The following is a 22317-nucleotide window of genomic DNA, read 5'->3' as shown; positions in this document are numbered from 1 at the left end:
AGGTGCATGCATATGAAAGTCTTGTTTAAAAAGAGAACTCAAAAATTAAATGCATGAACTTTATTGAATGGGAACAAAGGTAAACCACCAAGTCAAGACAGTGTGGAAACTAAAGTCAATCCTAAGGACCATTTGCAGTTTTCGCTGACCTCCTCTATCTAAAATCCTTCCCGAGCAGCCCGGTTGGCTCAGCGGTTTAGTGCTGCCTTCAGCCCAGGGCGTGATCCTGGAGACCTGGGATCAAGTCGCATGTCAGGCTCCCTGCATGGAGCCTGCTTCTCCCTCTGCCTGTGTCTCTGCCTCTCTCTCTCTCTCTCTCTCTCTGTGTGTGTGTGTGTGTGTGTGTTTCTCATGAATAAATAAATAAAATCTTTTTAAAAAAGTAAAATCCTTCCCTTAGCTTTTTTACGGGGGCTAAATGTAAGAACTTTAGCACTGGAAATGATGTGAATGGTAGTGTGATGAGGGTAGTGGCAAGAACAAGAGCATTCCTAAATGGTATTTACAAGGGCCCAAAATCAAAATATGCTCCATGACCTTTTGTCTGTACTCCTACTACCAGGTGAAGGAGAAAAATAACCAACACAGGCCATTTCTTTCAGTGGAAAAGTACCTTGTCATGCCAGAAGCTCATGTTTAAGATGGGCCAACAAACAACACAGTTTTAAAACATGCAACTATTGAGAAGTGACTGAATAATTAGGAATAGTTGAAATGACCAAATCAAGGTCATGATACTGCACCATAAACTTACATCCAGCAGAAAATGTCAAAATTATTTCTTAAATGACATGTCAAGCTTACTTTTGAAATTTTTCAATTAATTTCTTCACCATTTTATCAGTGATGCCAGGACAGGCGGCTTCAGCCACAGCAATGCTTTTCTCAAGTTCTTCAATGGCTTGATTCCTGCTAGCGTTATTCTCATCCTGCTGTTTAAGCTGAGAAAGATCAATAGCGACAACATTGAAAATACTATACTTCTTAACATAGATATCCAAAGCTAATGAATCTATACTTACTTCAGCAAATGCAGGTGTGATTATCATAGACAAACAGCTTAGGGTTTGCACAAGATCTTGCTCCTTCAAACAAATAATATAGATTACACATGTGAAATTAACAGTAATGTTTTTCTTATTCTATAACAAGTGAGCACTAATTTGAATCCTCCCTCCCAAAAAACCCAACATAACTCATGCCTCTATGCTTTATTCCCACCCACACACCATTGATTATGATAGATATCCACGATTCCACTGGGTTCATGCATGTTTAGGTAAAATGCATTTTAAAACATACCAATGACCATATCAATGACTTCCCATGACCTTTACTTAATGAGCTTAAAACTAATGGCAAATGAAGCATACCAAGGACACAGTGAGGTACACGGACATTTAGGGGTATTAAATTCTAATAATTTTTGGCTATCATAATCTCACTACATTAGTCCAACAGTCTATCAAGAGGAAGTGTCCATTTCCATGCACATACTGCCCCATTCTGTAGCTTCTTTGGATCAGGCTTCTTTCGCACGGTGGTAAAGCTCCATTCAGGATGAGTATTATTTTCTCTGTTGGTGGACTCCCTAAAGAGATGGCCCAAAATACTAATATAAGTTCCTAAATAATTCAGCTTGGTGAAAATGCCAAATCAATTCAGCTAGACTCTGAAGAGTTGTTCCAATATATAAAAAAATTTATACTGTAAAAAAGCATTTGATCTCAGTTTCAGGTAGATACTATAATTTATTGAAGAAGAGCTGTGGTCCTCAACTCATAAGTATGCATCAAAATCACACATGGAGACCTCTTCCCACATAGAAAAAGCCCTGCCCCCACCAATCCCCACTGGCTGGATCAGGATCTTCTGCAGTGTGGTTTTTGATTCTCCTTTAAAGTTCCATGGGCTACTTGCACGGGCAGCCACAGCCAACAAACCATTACAACAGGGTATAAAAATCATCCTGGTAGTTCTTATTCTTTTCAAAGATAGGGTAATTGAAATAAATGCAGGACACTGAGAGTATTAGCTAAAGAAATTTGGTATTGCCTTTGTGCCAATTTGACCAGTGGAAGGGTAAATTCTCGTGTAACCTACAGACTTCCCTAGTCTAAATTAAGTTATGGGCTTAGAATCTAAGATGTCAATGTAAATGCTGCAGTTAAAAAAACAGTGTAACTTTTTTAGGGGGGCTACAAAACATACATAAACGAATATTTAAATATATTAGTCTGATCACAGTTTAGCACATGGGCAAGGGGTGGGAAAGGCCTGGAGGTCAGCCCTCCAGAGGGATTTTGCAGGTTCCCCCCAAAGTATGAGAAGACATAGCCCCTTATCACTTTGGGCAAACTAATAAATCACTTTTACTCAAATCATATTCCAAAATTTTGTAATATACTCAAGTATCCACTAGGGGTTAGACCGAGACCATTTAAAACTAGAGCAATGCACTTCTAAGAAAAAAACCTGCTTCCAAATTCATTGTACTCCACAGACTGTGATTTTAAAAGATTTTCACGGTTTCTACAGTAAAACTTTAAAATAAGGTTTATATTTTATGCTAGAGAAAGCAGAACAGATACTAGTTAAAAGATAGGCAATATTAGAATGGGCTACCTACATAAAAATTAAATGATTTGTACATACGAATCAGAGCCCTCCGAATCAGATTCATCATCACTGTGCCCTTCTGCCTTCCATCTCTTAAATCGATCTATCAGTTCGGTCAGATAAGAAGTCTTCTTTGAATTTTTTACAATGAATTTGTGTTTCAGAAGTTCTTTGGCTGTAGGACGCTAGGGAAAAATATGAAGGATGCATGAATATTTCTAGGCTCTTTTATGGTTGCAAGGGATGGTGAAAAATCATTTCAATTAAGCTGAAAAGGTAGATCTGAAAACTAGGTCTACAAACATGAAGACAACTAAAATGCTGTAGGGTAATAAATAGCTAATTCTACCTTTTTTTAAAAAAGATTTTATTTATTTATTCATGAGAGACAGAGACAGAGAGGGAGAGAGAGAGAGAGAGAGAGAGAGAGAGAGGCAGAGACACTGGCAGAGGGAGGAGCAGGCTCCATGCAGGGAGCCCGACATGGGACTCAATCCTGGGTCTCCGGGATCACGCTCTGGACTGAAGGCGGGGCTGTAAATCGCTGAGCCACCGGGGCTGCTCTAATTCTACTTTTTGAAGTGCCTCAAGACAACCGAATTCAATTCACTTGGTACCAATTTATTCAAGCCCAGGGGTCAAAAAGGTGGCCTACCTACCAGCAAATGGACAGGAAGGGCCCTCTCAAAAGCAGAGAAACACATGGCAGGATTTTGAAAATAAGTAAAAATTAAAAAAATATTTCAAATACTTTTATTATATTTATTTTAAGTTGAAAAAAATGGGTGACAGCTAGAGGGCTATAATTTATTATCATCTGCACACATCATATGATGCCCAGATTAATCCTTTCTCCATCATGCATTAATTCATAGCACATCTAAATGCAAATACCAGGTGCTATGGGGGACATTTCTCCCCTAGTGTTTTATTAATATCAGCATAATCAATCTCAATTTAAAAACAGTTCCATCGAAACCTAGTTCTTGTACATTTCTAGCCCCTAGAAGTCACTAGGCAGCTTTATTTTAGAAACAGTAAAGCAACCGTGATCAAATCTGCCAGGTAAATGAGTGGAGTTCACTAGACTTCAGTAAAAGCATATAACTTCATATGTTGGAAATTTAAAAAAAAAAAGTGAAATGCACATATCACTTTTCATGAAAAATAAAAATATAGTTGAATAAAAATCACTGGATAGTTACACATGTACTTTAATGACTTCCTATAACAGGAACTTTGTATCTCAAATTTCCTTCCTCCTGAAATAAGAAATGATCAATAGAATAAGGAAGAAGCTAGGAACCATGAGAAAGAAAAAAAATGCAGTGGAAGGAGAAGAGAAAGTAAAGGTCTTGTTAAGAACTGAAGAGAATTAGCAAGACAGAGTGAAGAATCAGGTTCCTAGAAGGATCTTAGACAATACACAGGCACTGTATTCCTCACTGTAGAAAAATCACATTTGCTTTCTATAGATTTAATAATAGAAAACAAATAGTAGTAATAGCAACATATACTCACAAATGATGGATCTTTGTTCAGGCAAGCATCAATAAATTCCTTAAAGGACTTAGTAAAGTCTCCAACAAGAGTTGGAGGATTGTTTTTTGGAATAAGAAACAGAACTCTCATCGGATGCATATCAGAATTAGGTGGCTCTCCTTTGGCTAGCTCAATGGCAGTGATTCCCAATGACCAAATGTCAGCCTGAGGGGAGAGAAAAAAATAATACCTTGAAATTCCATTCCAACAGACGGTCATGAAATAGCCTGTGGGTCATATGATATTAAAGTGTCTCAAGAGGGGTGCCCTCAAGAGGGGCTCAATAAGAAGAGTGTGCAACTCTTGATCTTGGGCTCAGGAGTTCGAGCCCCACGTTGAGGGTAGAGAGGACTTAACGAAATAGGTAAAACTTTACAAAAATAGTATCTCAAGAAATGTAACTGTAATACATTTTTTAAATAGAATTTGTTTATTTAAAAAATTATCAAATTCCCTAATGTTTTGCCAGGTACCACATTCTAGGCACTGAGGATTCAGGTGGTGAATAAAGTAGACAAAAATCCCTGCTCTCATGGGGCTTGAGTTCCAATAAAGAGACAGATAAATAAATAATATGATGTCAGGTGGTACTCGGTTCTGTGAAGAAAAGAATAAAATCAGGATAAAGGAATATGAGTTATGGGGTCCTGGGGCTACACATTTACACGGGATGGCTAGGGAAGACTACTCTGTGATGTAATGTGTTTTTTTTTTAATGATTTATTGATTTATTTTAAGGGGGAAGGGCAGAGGGAGAGGGAGAGAATCTCAAGCAGACTCCACGAGCGCAGAGCCTGGCATGGGGCTGATCCCAAAACCCTGAGATCATAACCTGAGCCGAAACTAAGAGTTGGATGCCCAATTGACTGTGCCACCCACCCAGGAGCCCCTACGCTGTAAGGTAATGTTGAAGCAGAGATCCGATTGGTAGGAAGGTTATTCCAGATAGAGGGAAGGCTGAGTACAAAGGTCCTGAGGCCAGAGTGGTACTTGATATATTTGAGGGATAGCAATGAGTCCCCTGTGGTCGAAGGAGACAGAATATAGAAGAGAGTAATAGGAGATGAGGCTGGAGAGGCAGACAAAGGCCAGATCATAGATGGCCATGTATGTGATAGTAATGATCTCAGATTTTATTCTAAGTTGGACAAAAGGTTACTAAAGGGAATAGGGTCCAAATACTATCAGCATCCTGGGATCTTATGACTTAGCAGGAACACTTGACATAACTCTAGCTTTTGAAATACTCTTAAAAAAAGAAGATTAGGGCAGTTTATTACATAGAATAGCATGCTATATAGAACCTACTATTAAAAACAAAATATGGGGATCCCTGGGTGGCTCAGCGGTTAAGTGCCTGCCTTCGGCCCAGGGCGTGATTCTGGAGTCCCGGAATCAAATCCCACATCGGGCTCCCTGCATGGAGCCTGCTTCTCCCTCTGCTTCTCTCTCTCCCTGTGTCTCTCATGAATAAATAAATGAATCTTAAAAAAAAATAAAAAATAAAAACAAAATATTTTTGTACAGGTACACTTTACTTTTGAGTCATAAGCTGACTGTTGAATAACTTCAGGAGCCATCCAAAATGGTGTTCCCACAAAGGTATTTCTTTTAATTTGTGTATCTGTCAGCTGGCCAGCAACTCCAAAGTCAGCAAGCTTAACATCTCCTTGTTCTGACAGCAAGACGTTGGCGGCTGGGAGGAAAAAAGAAACGAAATCTGCTCAGCATCCTCAGGACACAGCTACATTTCTCAGGTTCATATATGATTTCTGTATACCTTTTATGTCTCGGTGAATTTTCTTTTCTGAATGCAGATAGTCCAGACCTTTCAAAATTTCCTTTAGCATGGTAGCAATCTGGAACTCATCAAATGGACCAGCTCGAAGCTAGGGGGGAAAACACACACACTTTTATACATGTCCGAACAACCAAGTTCAAACCGGATATTATCTTTGAAATAAAGGAATCACTGAGATATACAAAGCAACTCTGCCTTTATTAAGCCAATATTGAAACAAAGGGAAAAACAATTTAAAAGGGAAGAGAGTCAACAAGTTAAGTCAAAGGGCTGAAAAGGTTTTTACATGATTAGATTTAATCTTGAAATATAATACAAGTAGTATGACCCCTGTACCAGCTCCAAATCCTGAGGTTCTCAAATATTTACATCCAAGAGTTAAGAAATATGCTAACAATGACAGAACTAGCTTTCTTCTCTCAATCTCTCTCTTTCTTTTTTGGCTAGGAAAAAAGAAATCAACTACTTAACAATTTTGGTGTTGGCTATTTAAATGATCAACTATTTACACTAAACTATTTTGAGATCATATAGTCACTAAGATTTCCACAGCAACTCGCCTAGATCGTATAGGTCAGCTCACAGCACAGTTCTTAGCATTCATATCTCAATCACTTCGGAAAGCCGAGAGCCTTTTTGAGACCAAAATTTAAAAGTTAGTCAGGAATATGATAATCTATTCAGACTTCCATTGTAAAAAAAAACCCAAACAAGCAAAAAAACAAAAAACAAAAAACAAAACAATGATCAAATCGTGAAAGGGATACAGTTTTTTCAAATAACCATAACACATTTCCCTTTCTTTCCCCATCCCTGTACCAAAGCCAATAGTTCCAACTGGAATACAAGGAAAGCAATGATTAGGTTTCAGGAGAAATTGTAATGGAATATCTGAAAATCTCTCTTTAAAAATAAATGGTTATTTTAAAATTCTGGTACCTCATAAAGCACAAACAGTCGACTGTACAATATTATTACAGGAAAGGGTGGGAATCTAAAGTCAGGGCTGAGGTAGAGTTCTGTTTGCTGGAAGGAGAAGAGGTGGTGGAAATCAAACATCGCCCACTCTGCTTCACACTGGGAGGGATTCACAGCTCTTTGGCACCTTGTGTATTTCACCTTTCATGAATGCCATATTTATTCTGAATAAAGGGCACTTTCATGTTGAAATTTAACAGCTTAAAATAGAACCCATACTTCAGTCTTGCCATTGAATATTAACTGTGGTCTGGATATATGTTGTACTCCGGGGATGGCCATAGTTCAATAGGTGCCTTTCCTAGGTCACATTATCTATTTACTTATAAATCTATCAACTTCCACCCCAAAAGATTCTATTTAAACAGGAGTGATTGAAGTTGTTCTCAAAGGTGAAAATGGCACTTTAAAAAAGATTTTATTTATTCATGAGAGACACACGGAGAGAGGCAGAGACAGAGGTAGAGGGAGAAGCAGGCTCCCTGCAGGGGGTCTGATGTGGGGCTTGATCCCAGGCGCTTAACCACTGAGCAAACCAGGTGTCCCTGAAAATGTCATTTTATTGATGCAGGCAATGAAATTTTGAGGGACTACCAAATAACTGAGATAAAGGTCGTACTAAAGATTCGTAATTGGTATCACTGATCATAACATGTAGATAGGGCCCTTTCTTAAGTCAGTTACTTAAGAAATTGGGCAAGGTCTGTAAGGGATATTACATGTCATTCTGAAGGACTTCTAAAAGTGGCCTGGATGAGCCAGTGTATTACCTAATACAGGATTTTAAAAAATGTATTTCAGTAAAAACAAAAAAGAGGTCCTAAAGACCCATTGGCTTACTGGGTATATTTAGGTCCAGTTTGAAATTCAGGAAAAGTACAATCTCAACTCACTTGGTACTTGGAGGAGGATGGGAGGGGGAAACCCCATGGCAGGGAAATGCGAATGGGGTGGTACAGCTGGGTTTTTCTGGTTTGTTATCAGACAGAAAACTATTTCAAGCCTGTGGTTAAAATGTTTCCTTAGCCATGTTGACAATGATGAGAAAAGGAGAAAAAAAGGGATTTGGAAAGAGAAGGAAGGTAAAGTCGATGCAACAGAGACTTTTTTATTGGCAGTACAGCCTTGGGAGAGATAATGCTGAAATCTTGGTCCACTGGCCTTGGAGTGCATTAATGAAATTCTCCTCAATGACTGAAGACCGTGCCAGGTTTCTTAACAGCTAATACCTCCACCTCTGGGGCAGCGTACTGGCCTTGGGTAATTTGCCTCTATTGTCCACAAAAGGCATGCAAGAGAAGGACATCTGCTTTTTCACAGACTGTATACTTGTGGGCCTGAGGCTTTCCCTATTCTTTTGACTTTCAGCCTGTCCTAATGCAGCACATGATGTTATGCCTTCTCTTATAGTTAGCACATTGTTTCCAACTCTTTTTTTTTTGGTGCTCATATTTCATTCTATTTGCCTTATCATATGAGCTTTTGTTGTAAGCCACTGCAACTCTTCCTGGAAAGAAGTCAGGTATGAAAATTCCATAAAATGACTTCTAATATCCTCAAGGTCTGCTCATATACAACGAAGTTTTTTTTCAAGAATGGGAGAGAATTTTGAGGTATACACTCTAAAATGCTGATGCCAATGACAAGTCATAATCACACTCTGTTAGTTGGGCACCAGAGAGAAATAATCTCTGCCCAGCATCCCTCTTGTTTTCTCTCATCCTTCCTAGCAGTGCCCTCCTTCTAATCTAATCCTTTCTTAAGAGTCCCTAAATGCTAGCATTCATTTGTACGGCACATTTTCTCATCATTTGCCCTCCTTATGAAGGCCAGTTACATGAACTTTATCATTTAATCACGGTGTTATTGGATCTGTGAGCTAGAGAAATGTCAAGTGATTATTAATCGAATTTCTTCATTCAACATTTGAGGAAATCATGGCACAGAGGTGCAATGGCTTGTCCAATATTAGCCAGCCAGTCAATGGCAGAACTAGGACTAGAACCTAGGTCTCCTGATTTTTTTTAGCTACTACATACAGGGCTAGGAACATCTTAAGTTTGTTGAATTATGCTCCTTGGTATTTGTACTATTAGGCAGGACGAAATTAAAGATCTCACAAACATTTCATTCAGAGATCTCATAAAACTGACCAAACTACTCCTGGGGATACAGCATGAATTAGTTAGAATTGGGCCACTGTCCAATGCTTAACATTGCTATCACTGATCCCGATGACAACAGTGCGCTCGCTTTGCCAATGCCTACAGAACAGGGAAGGGACATGGTGAGCCCCTTGGGGGACCAGAGAAGGTAACTGTGATAAATTTGGAAAGGGCTCTTAATATTTAAAAAGTAGAAGGAGGATTGTGGAGCAATTGGCAGGATTTTTGTGGAGCTAATGAAAACGCTATTGTGTAATAAAACTATGTGACAAGACAAATGGAAATGGGGTCATTTAAACTTCAAGACAAGAATGAGATCTGACTCCATAAGCATGAAGGATTATTATACAAAGAAACGCCAGTTGTGTTCTATCATTAGAGAGGAAAGAGAAAGAAAAAACGAACTCAAGCTTTAGGATATAAGAATTAGATTAGACACAAGGAAGGATTACCTAACTCAGCAACTGATTAAAATGAGATGAATTCCTAGAAAGAGATGAGACTCTCCATCTAGTTTAATTACCATTTCTTTAGAATGTTTTCAATATGGTTCTTTTTAAAGGAAAGACAATCTCGTACAGTCATTTCTGTTCATAGGATTATTTGAAACTTTGGAGTCACTGGCAGGGAGGATTAAGCCCTTTTAGAAATATTTAATTACTTACAGTTGGGAACACTCATCTCCACTTGAGAATACGAGTTAAACTATTACGTGATCTTAATCATCAAAACACTTTATTTTTAGAAACAGCAGACTCTAATTTCAAAAGCAGAAGGATGCTAAGAAAATAAAAGTCATATAATAAAGATGTAAGTGAACTTAGAAATAACTTCTTTGTTTTATAGGATATCCAAGTCTGAGGAATTTATGTGTCTGGTTCACAGCCACAGATTTAGTTATGAAGACAGCTAGTCCCAAAACCTCAAACTCCTATAGGCCCACCCAGTGGCCATCCTACTACACAGAGTTGCCTCTAGTAATTCATATTGAATTTTATTTTATTATTATTTTTAAAATTTTATTTATTTATTCATGAGACACACAGAGAAAGAGGCAGAGACACAGGCAGAGGGAGAAGCAGGCTCCTCTACACAGGGAGCCCAATGTGGGACTCGATCCCAGGACCCCGGGATCCAAAGGCAGATGTCCAACCGCTGAGTCACCCAAGCGTCCCTCATATTGAATTTTAAATACAAGGTCATATTAACGAAGATTTAAAAGGGAGAAAACAGCAATGATAGAATCACAGCAACTTGGGGAAAACAACCAGTGTTTTTTAAATGGATTCTGTGTGTGATCACAGCATTTTGGGTGAACTTTTCCTGCTCATCGCAGGATTTTAGCATCCAGATCTTTGCCCACTAAAATTGCCCTAGCACTTCTAAGTCATTATGACAACCAAAAATACCAACACATTTCCAAATGGCCTAGAGAGGGGCAGAGAGAATTCTGTAGGGATCTGGGTCTGTAGGCTTATTTGGTGAGAACCCAAGAACCAGTTTTAGTGACAATTACCTGAATTACTTATTTTTAAAAATCCAAGAACATGGTCTTTTCAGGGAAATGCCTGTAAAGTAAGACTAAACTTACAACAATTGTCACTTACAGTCCTAATTTGCAGAGCTTTATTTCATTGAGCTATTCATATTTCATACACTCTAAGAATGTCAGCAATATGCCCATCCTGCAATCCAGCTCAATCTACATAAGGGTAGTGGTCCCGAGTAAAGAGTTTAATTTGAACATATTAAACTACTCAGCTTGCCCAAAAGCCATTGCTTACTCCAGTTAAAAAAGTCAAAGTACAGACATGTATGTGTGTAATCATTCAAAAATACTTACAAGATCCAGTGCTGAACCACCACCCAGGTATTCCATTATTATCCATAATTTTGAACCCTGGAAAAGCCATGAAACAATTGAATAATTATAAATCTGAGCCAAATAACATACTAGCACTAAATGTTAAATCTGACATACTGATGTACTGGCTCTAAAATATGAGTTTAAAATTAGTTGTCTGAAATGCAGAATATATTTTTCCACAGAATGTTACAAATAAAAGTAAAGTTCTAAATCTTGACCTTCCTCTGAGGCCATTTAGCCTATGATATAGCTAAATGAAGATTTTTTTTTAATGGTTGAACTATTAGCAATTTTTATAAAACCCAGAAAAAATAAACCAGAGCCTTTGTTGTTTTGGATTATTCTGAAAGGAAAAGATAGTTACATTAAAGAATGTGGAAGTATATGAAGACTTGTAGAAATTTTAAATGGGGCTTCTGGGTACTTCCCATGTAATTTTAGAGTTTGAGTACACTGGATATTTTGCCTCATTAGTTTTTGACTTTTGTTTTCATGTGCTTTACCACTTTTATCAGCCATGATTAAGGGCCATTTTTGGTACCCATGTGGAGCCTAGAAAGGATATTGTCCCTCCTTGCCCTCAACCCCTGCTGCCGAGGTAAATGTCTAAGAGAAAGGGAGTGTGTAGCTTGAAAAGCATATGATTACTTGATTTCTAGGTAGAATTAACTTCACTATAAGATGTAAAAGAAGAAATGGGGCAAGTGCACGTGTATCAGCTCTATCAGATAAAAATAGGAATAAACCACTAAATCTTTCCTTCTTTCAGTTGTAGCTTGAAATACTAGGGACACATTTCTCCCCATATCATTTTTAATTTAATCTTTTTAGAAAGATTTTATTTATTTGACAGTGAGATAGAGAGACCATGCGCACAAGTAGGGGGAGAAGGAGAAGCAGGTTCTCTGCCAAACAGGGAGTCCAATGTGGGGCTTGATCCCAGGACCCCAGGATCATGACCTGAGCAGAAGGCAGAAGCCTAACCAACTGAGCCACCCAGATGCCCCTCTCCCCATATCATTTCATGCATGGTATTCTCTGAATTCTTGTGAGACCACAGATTTGATGGAAGTGGGGCAGTTGATTTTACTATATTGGCAAGTAGTCAAGTGGTGAATGGATTGTGTTCTGAAAGTCCATTTTTAAGGAATGTGTTTCAAATTTGGAAAGCAAGCATTTTCGCATAAAAATAATGTCTAGCTTCCTGAGGTAGTCCCCAACAAAAGAAGGTATCCACGGTGCAGCAGGAAGAATGCCAGAGAAACGGACTACTATTGATACCATAACAATGTTTCCAGGGGGAAAACATAGTGTTATGCTTCAACTTGGGATGCCAGGGACACATTTCTTACCTTTACAGCCCCAGCTGTGGGATGAAGATTCTCGAACTACTGCCAGGAGCCATCAAACTCTAAACTCCCTGGGAAGTACTCGGGAGCTCCATTCAAAATGTTCACACGTCTCCATGAGGTTGGAGCTTTAGCATGGCCAAGAATGGACCCCAGTAACATGATGATGGGTGACACTGTAGGGACTGGGATGTGGCCTAGTATTAGGGCCTGGGGAGGAAGGGTTCAGTTAAATGAAGATGAAAGGATTCCTCCTTTCTTTCTGGATGCTGACACCATATAGGATATGCATAAGAGATGGGGGGGCAAGCAATGTACCTTTTCCCCTAGTCTTGATGTTCAGTCCCCTATCATAGCCTGAACTGAAGAAAGAGCTGTCTCTGGCAGTGGAAGTGTCTACAATAGGAAGGAGAAAAAATACGTCCCTGTAACAACAGGGAACGGAAAGAGTTCCAGAAATGCTTCAGGTAGCTTGTTTTTACGTAAAGATATTGGGCCCTCAGAATCTGAGAATTGTAAACTTGATGTGTCTTTATACTTTTTTCAAGAGACGAAGAAAGTGTTTCTCACAATGCTGCATGGCCTGAGAATTTTTTTCTTTCACCACAAGTTTGTTTCTAATAAGCACTATGTTCTACCTTATAAATTCAGAATGTTTCTCATTCACCTGATATTTAAAAGGCAAATGAAAAGATCTTGAAACATGTTTACCTGTTTTCTAGTTCTGCATGAATGAAAGCATCTGTTTTCCAAGTTTGAAACAATGTGTGTCCCTTTTCCAGCTTAAGGATTCAAAACAGAAACTTACCTACTGTCTCTCCTCCACTAAAGCATGCTCATAGAAAACGTAAAATGTTATTAAGGTTATGACTAAGCAACTTCCAGATCTGAAATGAAGGCTTCTTCCTCGCAAGCAAGCCATTGGGTGGAAGCAGGACTCTCCTGAACAGGGCAGGGAAGGAACCAGAGCTGCCGGACAGATTTTTCTGCCTGCTTCCTCCTGATCACTGCTTCTGGAGACAAGCCTCCTTGGAAGAGGGCCATGACTCTGGACCTTCAAAAGATTGCTATGCAGGTGTGGGGGCTGACAGAAGGCGGGTCCGGCTCTTCCTGGTTCAAGGAAGCTTCACTCAGAGAGGTTCTTCTTACGGATTCCTTGTCCACAGCAAGTCTCCGTGAAAACACCACTTGTAAACCAAACAAAACCGAAAAACCTAGACTCTATGTTCTTTTGGAGGACTACACAACTTCTACCTTTGATTTCCGTGAAAAGATGTTTGTGTTGGAGAATGCAAATAAGTATGTTTGGCTGGCTTTTAAATCATTTAAAAGTCTACCCTAAAAACTACCAAACACTTCTGAAAGAAACTGAGGAAGACACAAAGAGATGGAAAAATATTCCATGCTCATGGATCAGAAGAATTAATATTGTGAAAATGTCAATGCTACCCAGAGCAATTTACACATTTAATGCAATCCCTATCAAAATACCATGGACTTTCTTCAGAGAGTTGGAACAAATCATCTTAAGATTTGTGTGGAATCAGAAAAGACCCCAAATAGCCAGGGGAATATTAAAAAAGAAAACCATAGCTGGGGGCATCACAATGCCAGATTTCAGGTTGTACTACAAAGCTGTGGTCATCAAGACAGTGTGGTACTGGCACAAAAACAGACACATAGATCAATGGAACAGAATAGAGAATCCAGAAATGGGCCCTCAACTCTATGTTCAACTAATATTCGACAAAGAAGGAAAGACTATCCCCCGGAAAAAAGACAGTCTCTTCAATAAATGGTGCTGGGAAAACTGGACAGCCACATGCAGAAGAATGAAACTAGACCATTCTCTTACACCAGACCCAAAGATAAACTCAAAATGGATGAAAGATCTAAATGTGAGACAAGACTCCATCAAAATTCTAGAGAACACAGGCAACAACACCCTTTTTGAACTTGGCCACAGCAACTTCTTGCAAGATACATCCATGAAGGCAAGAGAAACAAAAGCAAAAATAAATTATTGGGACTTAATCAAGATAAAAAGCTTCTGCACATCAAAAGAAACAGTCAACAAAACTAAAAGACAACCTACAGAATGGGAGAAGATATTTGCAAATGGCATATCAGATAAAGGGCTAGTATCCAATATCTAAAAAAACTTATTAAACTCAACAGCAAAGAAACAAATAATCCAATCATGAAATGGGCAAAAGACATGAACAGAAATCTCACAGAGGAAGACATAGATATGGCCAACAAGCACATGAGAAAATGCTCTGCATCCCTTGCCATCAGGGAAATACAAATCAAAACCACAATGAGATACCACCTCACACCAATGAAATGGTGAAAATTAACAAGACAGGAAACAACAAATGTTGGAGAGGATGTGGAGAAAGGGGAACCCTCTTGCACTATTGGTGGGAATGTGAACTGGTACAGCCCCTCTGGAAAACTGTGTGGAGGTTCCTCAGAGTTAGAAATAGACCTGCCCTACGACCCAGCAATTGCACTGTTGGGGATTTACCCCAAAGATTCAGATGCAGTGAAACGGCAGGACACCTGCACCCCGATGTTTCTAGCAATGTCCACAATAGCCAAACTGTGGAAGGAGCCTTGGTGTCCATCGAAAGATGAACAGATAAAGAAGACGTGGTCTATGTATACGATGGAATATTACTCAGCCATTAGAAATGACAAATACCCACCTTTTGCTTCGACATGGATGGACCTGGGGGGTATTATGCTGGGTGAAATAAGTCAATCGGAAAAGGACAAACATTATATGGTCTCATTCATTTGGGGAATATAAAAATTAGTGAAAGGGAATAAAGGGAAAGGAGAGGAAATGAGTGAAAATTTCAGTGAGGGTGACAAAACATGAGAGACACCTAACTCTGGGAAATGAACAAGGGGTAGTGGTAGGGGAGGTGGGCGGGGGGTTGGGGTGACTGGGTGATGGGCACTGAGGGGAGCACTTGGCGGGATGAGCACTGGGTGTTATGCTATATGTTGGCAAATTGAACTTCAAAAAATAAATAAATAAATAAAAACAAATCATTTAAAAGTCTGAGATGGTATCTACATACCGGTTTAAAATTCCAAAAGTGATTGTAAATCATAACCGTATATCTGGCACACCGAAGCATAGGAAGTCCCTGAAGGAAAAACTCTACTTCCCCACTTCAGAATGATCCACACATCCTAACAATGGGCTAGAGGAATAAGTTTAAAGTCCTGCATCAAGGGGCACTTGGGTGGCTCAGTGGGTAAGTGTCTGCCTTTGTCTTTGGGCGTGATCCCAGGGTCCTAGGAAGAGTCCTGCATCATTTGTTCATAGAAAAAAGATGATGAGAATACGCATTACGCATGTCAGGGGTGATTATTGTACTATATGTTAAATACATGTTGAATTAAATGGGCTGTTCTGTGAATCTCCTAGTCAGTCATAACACCAACCACATAATCCAAAATGTACAATGCAAGTCAGATAGTCACCAAATTCATAGGGACAAAAAGTTGAAAGGAAGTGACAAGGGACTGTGGAGAGGAGACAATGGGGAATTAAGAGTTTAATGCAGATAGAGCTTCCTTTGAGGAAGATGAAAAAGCTCTGGAGATGCAGGGTGGTGATCGTTGCACAATAACATGAAGGCCCTTGCTGCCACAGAACTATCCACTTAAAAAAAAAGAACTGTCCACTTAAAATGGTTAATTTTATGCTGTATATTTTACCACAATAAAAAAGAAAACACTATGTAAAATTTTATAGAACTGCAGGGGACAGGAGAGATCATCTTGCCACACACTTTATTGCCCCTGTATCGTTTTCTTCCAAACTAGAATAGCTTCTCTAGACTCTACCCTCACCAAAATCATGCTCAAGTTCTTGTTCCAATGCTCCTGTCCATTGCTAGGGTTATTGTATTTGATGTACCCACAGATAAGTGGGTAATATGAAGCAAGTTAGATACATTTATCTGGGGCTAAGGAGAGAGGATAGAACCAGAGACATGAATTTAGAAGTTGTTGTGATAGAGGGCACCTGGCTGGCTCAGTTGGTTAGGTGTCCGACTCGTGATTCTGGCTGAGGTTATGATCTCAGGGTTGTGGGATTGAGCCCCGCACCGGGCTCACACTCAGCATTGAGTCTGCTGGAGATTCTCTCCCTCTGCCCCGCCCTGCCTTTCAAATAAATAAATATATCTTAAAAAAAGGAAGAAGAAGTTGTTGTGGTAAAGTGAATGAGACTGACCAGAGCAACATGCAGAATGAGAGGAATATACATAGCAGGGCACTCAATAAATAAATAAATATCTGCTACACTGAATCTAATATGGGGTTCCTTAGTGGTGTGTTATTTCAAGTTTAAGCCATATTTATTTTGAAAAAAAAACATTGTATGAAGGAGAAAATTTTTCCCTCTTCAATTTCCTTCAAGTTTTATAAGAAAACTCTGAAAAACCATTTTTAACTAAGGAACATTCCAGAAACATTCACCATACACTGGGAGTAAACACACACAAAAATCTCAGGAAAAATAGTGAGAAGGTCACAAAACTTTACAGACTGTATTCTAGAATATTTTACTTCATTCAATTTTTTAAAATAAATATCAAGGTGGTGGTATGTGGAGGGGGCATATTTCCTTAATATAAACAGAAATCTAAAGGTGATTTTAAGCAGCAAATAAAGGCATGATTCAAATTTTATTCAATGCCTGAGTGAGCTTCATTTTAAGATTTACATTGAACTAGAAAAATATTTAAAGATTATAAAAGATTTTTCCAATATTATGAGATCAGAAGGGAAGGGTTTGCTTATTTTAGCACTCTTCATAAAGACTAACTTTGTCTCTCAAGAAAATCGGCAGTGAACTAAAATTAAAGGAAAATACTGTGGTCATACTGATGTTTGTCTGGCTTTTACTCTTGGTTTTAAAAATGAAGTTATACAGTGAGCTCAGTCAAAATGAATACCTTGTACATTTTCGCATGTTTCAAGGAAATCACTACAACTGCATACAGTTTCAGAGAGCATATAATTTTCTTTCAAATGTAGTAACTTTTCCTCCAGCCTACAATGAGGTCTTGCTTTTATGTATGATATCCTACGTAAAGACAACCTGAGAAAAACCCATATCCTACAATACTCAATTAACTCGACTCACAAAATCCCCCATGTCATCTGAAATGGAAGGATGGGCCACAATAAAAACATAAGTCGATTGATAATGCAGGTCCCTGATGGTACTCAGAGGATGTAGCCTTGAGTTATATTGACTGCATTAAACAGAACCCTGTTATATTTGATGTGATTTTAGTTTTCTTAAAAAGAAAGCAAGCTCACAGAGTCCCACTCTGTTTTAATATAAATGGAAAATAAACAAGTTGGTCAGTTTAAGTTGGTAATTTAAATAAATGATATTAAAACGTTATAAAATCATAAGCTACTTCTGTGTGTATATATGCACATGTATCTAGAGATAATACACACATATTTATTTACTTCAATGTAAACAGATTCCGGATACAAATAATCAGTATCAGCCAGCTGTGAATTTCTACAATTTTATCAAGAAGTGACATGTTCTTCAAAGTAGTCTTTCATATCATGGACTTTAATTAATGACGGTTAAAGAGGATAAAAATAATTCTGTTTGATCCTTTAAAAAGACATCATAGATAATGGCCCTGGTTCACAGATTAGTCTGAGGACATTCTATAATCAAGGCTTGAACAGGACAATCTTTTATTTATTTAAATATTAAGTATTTATCGGGTGAGTGGTACATGTACAGTATGAGGGGAATTTTTAAAAACATGAACTCTTAAGAATAAATAATACAAACAGCTATAATCCATTTTCCATGAGAGTCCTGAATCTGAGTCAATGGAGGCTATAAAGAACCAATGAGACAGTCAACACCACATTGGTACCCATTTTCAAGGTAATTAGAATAGGCCATTTGAAATAGGACTCACTGAATATTTTAAGTTGATTACCAAAAAAAAGCTTACCTGTTACAGATGCCTAAGAATACCAAAGGTTGAGGTTTGCAATAGAGAAGGTCTGGAATTACCAGGATTCAATCCAGAAAGAGTAAACAGAATGAGTAAACAGCACACACAACAATAACGACAACAAGTTCCTGAGGCTGCCTCAAACCAAGCCTGCTATGGCAATCAGGAGGGAGACCTAAATGTATCGCTACTGAGTGATCACTCAGGATTCCTAAAGTAGTCTGACCAGCTAAATAAGTTTTGTAGGAGAATTCAGAAGCAAAATATGCCACAAAGGATTAAACAATTGTGTGTACAATAAAAGAGACTAATGGCTAACACTGAGAAGTAAATTGGCTAGGAATTAACATTTTCTCTTGGAAGCCTATCCTTCACACTACTGCCTTCCCCACAAAATGCTAGAAGTGACTACTTGCTTGTTTGTGTACCCATCTGGACCTTGTACATATTTTTAATCACAAAATCTGCACCCTTTTAGTGCTATGTGGGACTGTGAGCTCCCTCATGGCAGGGTGAGTTCTTCATTTTTTAAAATATTTATTTACTTATGGGGGAGGGAGGGATGGGGCAGAGGGAGAGAATCACGAAGCAGACTGTGCTGAGTGTGGAGCCTGATACGGGGCTCAATCCCACGACCTATGAGATCATGACTTGAGTCAAAACCAAGAGCCAGAGGCTCAACCTACTGAGCCACTCAGGTGTCCTAGGCTATTCATTTTTATATCTCCAGCACCTAATACAGTGTATGATACATAGTGACAGGCTGCATAAGGATTTATTCTGCTATGCATTTACACCACATTTCTAATTTGTGTAATAACAGAATAAATGGGCTTTGTAAAAAGGCAGCAAAATTTATGATTTCTAAATCAGTAATAACTAATATAGTTAGGTTATTATCCTGGGGTTTCCTTAATTATGTATTAATTATCCTTTGGTCAGCAGAATACAAAAAGATAGCATTAATTCTTATGCAGGCCAATAACTTGATGAGTTATAAACATACCCTTTTTGGCCCAGAGAGAGATGAACAAAAAAACCAACTGACCAAACAAACAAAAAAACTCTTCCTCCCATTTGTAAACTCTGAAAAGTGAAGATCGAACATGGCCCTTCTCTGAAAATTTTCGACATAGGGATAAAAAAATTTAATTTTAAGATATTTTTCTTTTTGTTTTTCACATTTCAATAGACAGAGATCCTGACTTCTGACTCTGGAACCCAAGGACTCCTGGGTTTTACTAACCAGAGGGTTGTATTATGCAGTCATACCTCCATCTGCTGCAACCTCAGGTGTCTGCTAATCCCATGATCCTGGAAACTAAAATTCCAACTTCTGTGGGGGAAAGGGGAAGGATAGACAGTATTCCATCTGCCTCCACTTCAACAGATATTTATCATGTGCTGAAGATGCGCCATGTCCTATGCTAAGTGATGGAAAAACCAAGACTGGATGAGCTGAACTCCCTGCCATCAAGGAGCTCATAATATGGAGGGAGAAAAAGATGTGTAAATAACCACTGTAACTCCATGGAATAAATGACATACTTACACATTCCATCAATTCTGAGGTTGAGACAGACTGGACCATTGAGAATAATGTGTGAAAGCCCAGGGGGAAAGCTCTTTCCTGACAAAGGATGTGTCTCAAGGACCAGCTGCATTTCTGCTCCTCTGTCAACCCAATGTTCAGGTGTGGAATAACGGTGCAGCTGAGTGCTGGGATGCATTCAGGATACAGCTGCTAAATCTAAAAACAGTCTATTTGGCACTATAAATGGAGCTGGATTCTGCCTGGAGGCCAAAGACTGCCAAATCTTAATTTAAGACATCGCCTTTCAAAAAGTAGAATTAAAAAAAAGAGAAAAACTTATAATGAAAATCCCTTATGACTTAAATAATACAGCACACACATTACCTTTAAATATGATCCGTAGTATTTTGTTACATATGAGCTGTCACACTGACTCAAAACAGTTATTTCTTGCTGAATGTCTTCAATTTCATCTTCGGCTTCCTCAAGGTCTATGATTTTAATAGCAACCACTTGCTGGGTACGGTTATCAATTCCTTTGAAAACTTCTCCAAAGGAGCCTTTCCCAATGCGTTCTAATTTTGTGAACAGTTCTTCTGGATCTGCTATGTTATTCTAAGGGGGGGGGGAGGGAAGAGAGAAAGAAAGAAAAGAACACAAATGTTTTGCATCAAATTTTTTTTAAATGAAAGGAAAATAAATCACGAAGGCAATAACACATTTTAAAAAGCATACAAACTCCCTTGACTCTCCTCCACATGTGCTTTGTTAGAGCAATTATAATCCCAAACAGCCAGCTAGTCCATATTCTCCTGGATCACCCACACTAACTGGGCTTAGCTGATCCTGTTACCACAAACAATCCCGTACAGCAAATGTTATCTCTGATGCCTGCCAAAGGGTCAGGTACTTCTACTTTGACATTGGCCTTAGCAACATATTTTTCTAGATATATTTCCTTAGGCAAAGGCAACAAAAACAAAAATAAACTTTTGGAACTACATCAACATAGAAAGCTTTTGCACAGCGAAATAAACCGCCAACAAAACGAAAAGGCAACCTATTTGAATAGCAGAAGATATTTGCAAATAATATGCCTGATAAAGGGTTAATACCTAAATTATATATATAACTTGCACAATTCAATACCAAAAAAAACCAACAACAAATAAAATACTCTGATTTAAAAATGGGGAAAAGACCTGAATAGACATTTTTATTTTTTTTAAGATTTAATTTATTTATTAGAGAGGGAGAGTGTGCATGCACACACGCAAGCAGGTAGGAAGGACAGAGGGAGAGGTAGAGAATCTCAAGCAGACTCCTGGCTGAGCATGGAGCCTGAGGTGGGCCTCAATCCCAGGACCCTGAGATGTTGACTTGAGCTGAAATCAAGAGTCTGATATTTAAACTGACTGAGCCGCCCAGGCAACCCCAGAATAGACATTTTTCTAAAGGCATTCAGATGGCTAACAGATACATGAAAAGATGTTCAACATCACTAATCAGGGAATTGCAAATCAAAGTCATAATGAGCTATTTACCTTACACCTGTCAGAATGACTGACCAGAAAAATAACAAGTGTTGGTGAGGATGTGGAGAAAAAGGAACCCTTGTGCACTATTAGTGGGAATGTAAATAGGTATAGCCACTGTGGAAAACAGTATGGAGGTTCCTCAAAAAATTAAAAATAGACATATATGATCCAGTAACTCCACTACTAGGTATCTACGCAAAGAAATTGAAAACATTAATTCTAAAAGATATGTATACCCCTATGTTTATTGCAGCCTTACCTATGATAGCCAAAATATTGAAGCAGCCCAAGTGTTCATCCATAGATGAATGGATAAAGAAGATGTGGTACATATATGATACAGTATTACTCAGCCATAAAAAAGAGCAAGATCTCGCCATTTGTGATGACATGGATGAAACTAGAGGGTATTATGCTAAGTGATATAAGCCAAAGACAAATACCATGTGACTTCATTTCTATGTGGAATCTAAACAAAACAAAACAAAACAAAAAACAGACCACATACAGAGAACAAACTGATGGCTGCCAGAGAATAAGGGGTTGGGGGGTGGCCAGGCAAAATAGATAAAGGGGATTAAGAGTACAACTTCAGTTATAAAATAAATAAGTCCTAGAGATGAAAAAGTACAGCATAGGGAATATAGTCAACAATATCACAGTAACGTTGTTTGGTGACAGATGGTGACTATACTTATCCTGGTGAGCACTAAGTAATGTATGAATCATTATATTCTAAGCCTGAAACTAATATAACATTGTATGTGAATTATACTTCAAAAAAAAGGGGGTGGGCACTTTTTCAAATAAAGCAGCTGACTAGACAGAGTTTGCATATTAACACAAGGGTAGCCATGGTGAGAGAACACCTAACCTAAGCTATAAGTAGGTGAATTGT

The 22317-nt window shown here is 38.5% G+C and overlaps 1 protein-coding gene across 2 annotated transcripts in view; it reads right to left on the bottom strand.

Annotated features, from left to right (window-relative positions):
* Window positions 1-22317, bottom strand: part of STK26 (serine/threonine kinase 26) — a 57028-nt gene that overhangs the window by 2545 nt on the left and 32166 nt on the right. Inside the window, exons 3-11 of one of the 2 annotated variants that reach the window (XM_041742109.1) lie at window positions 20266-20496; window positions 10949-11005; window positions 5942-6050; window positions 5700-5857; window positions 4141-4326; window positions 2656-2804; window positions 1498-1591; window positions 1023-1085; window positions 805-941 (exon numbers count right to left, since the gene is read on the bottom strand). In XM_041742109.1, the coding sequence (XP_041598043.1) occupies window positions 805-941; window positions 1023-1085; window positions 1498-1591; window positions 2656-2804; window positions 4141-4326; window positions 5700-5857; window positions 5942-6050; window positions 10949-11005; window positions 20266-20496 (1184 nt within the window). The remainder of the gene's footprint in view (window positions 1-804; window positions 942-1022; window positions 1086-1497; window positions 1592-2655; window positions 2805-4140; window positions 4327-5699; window positions 5858-5941; window positions 6051-10948; window positions 11006-20265; window positions 20497-22317) is intronic. The other variant, XM_041742110.1, reaches the window with a different exon arrangement.

Source organism: Vulpes lagopus, chromosome X (genome assembly GCF_018345385.1).
Source record: "Vulpes lagopus strain Blue_001 chromosome X, ASM1834538v1, whole genome shotgun sequence".
Taxonomy (NCBI): domain Eukaryota; kingdom Metazoa; phylum Chordata; class Mammalia; order Carnivora; family Canidae; genus Vulpes; species Vulpes lagopus.
The sequence above is the reverse complement of the archived record's forward strand: the minus strand, read 5'-3'. Positions and strand labels throughout refer to the sequence as shown.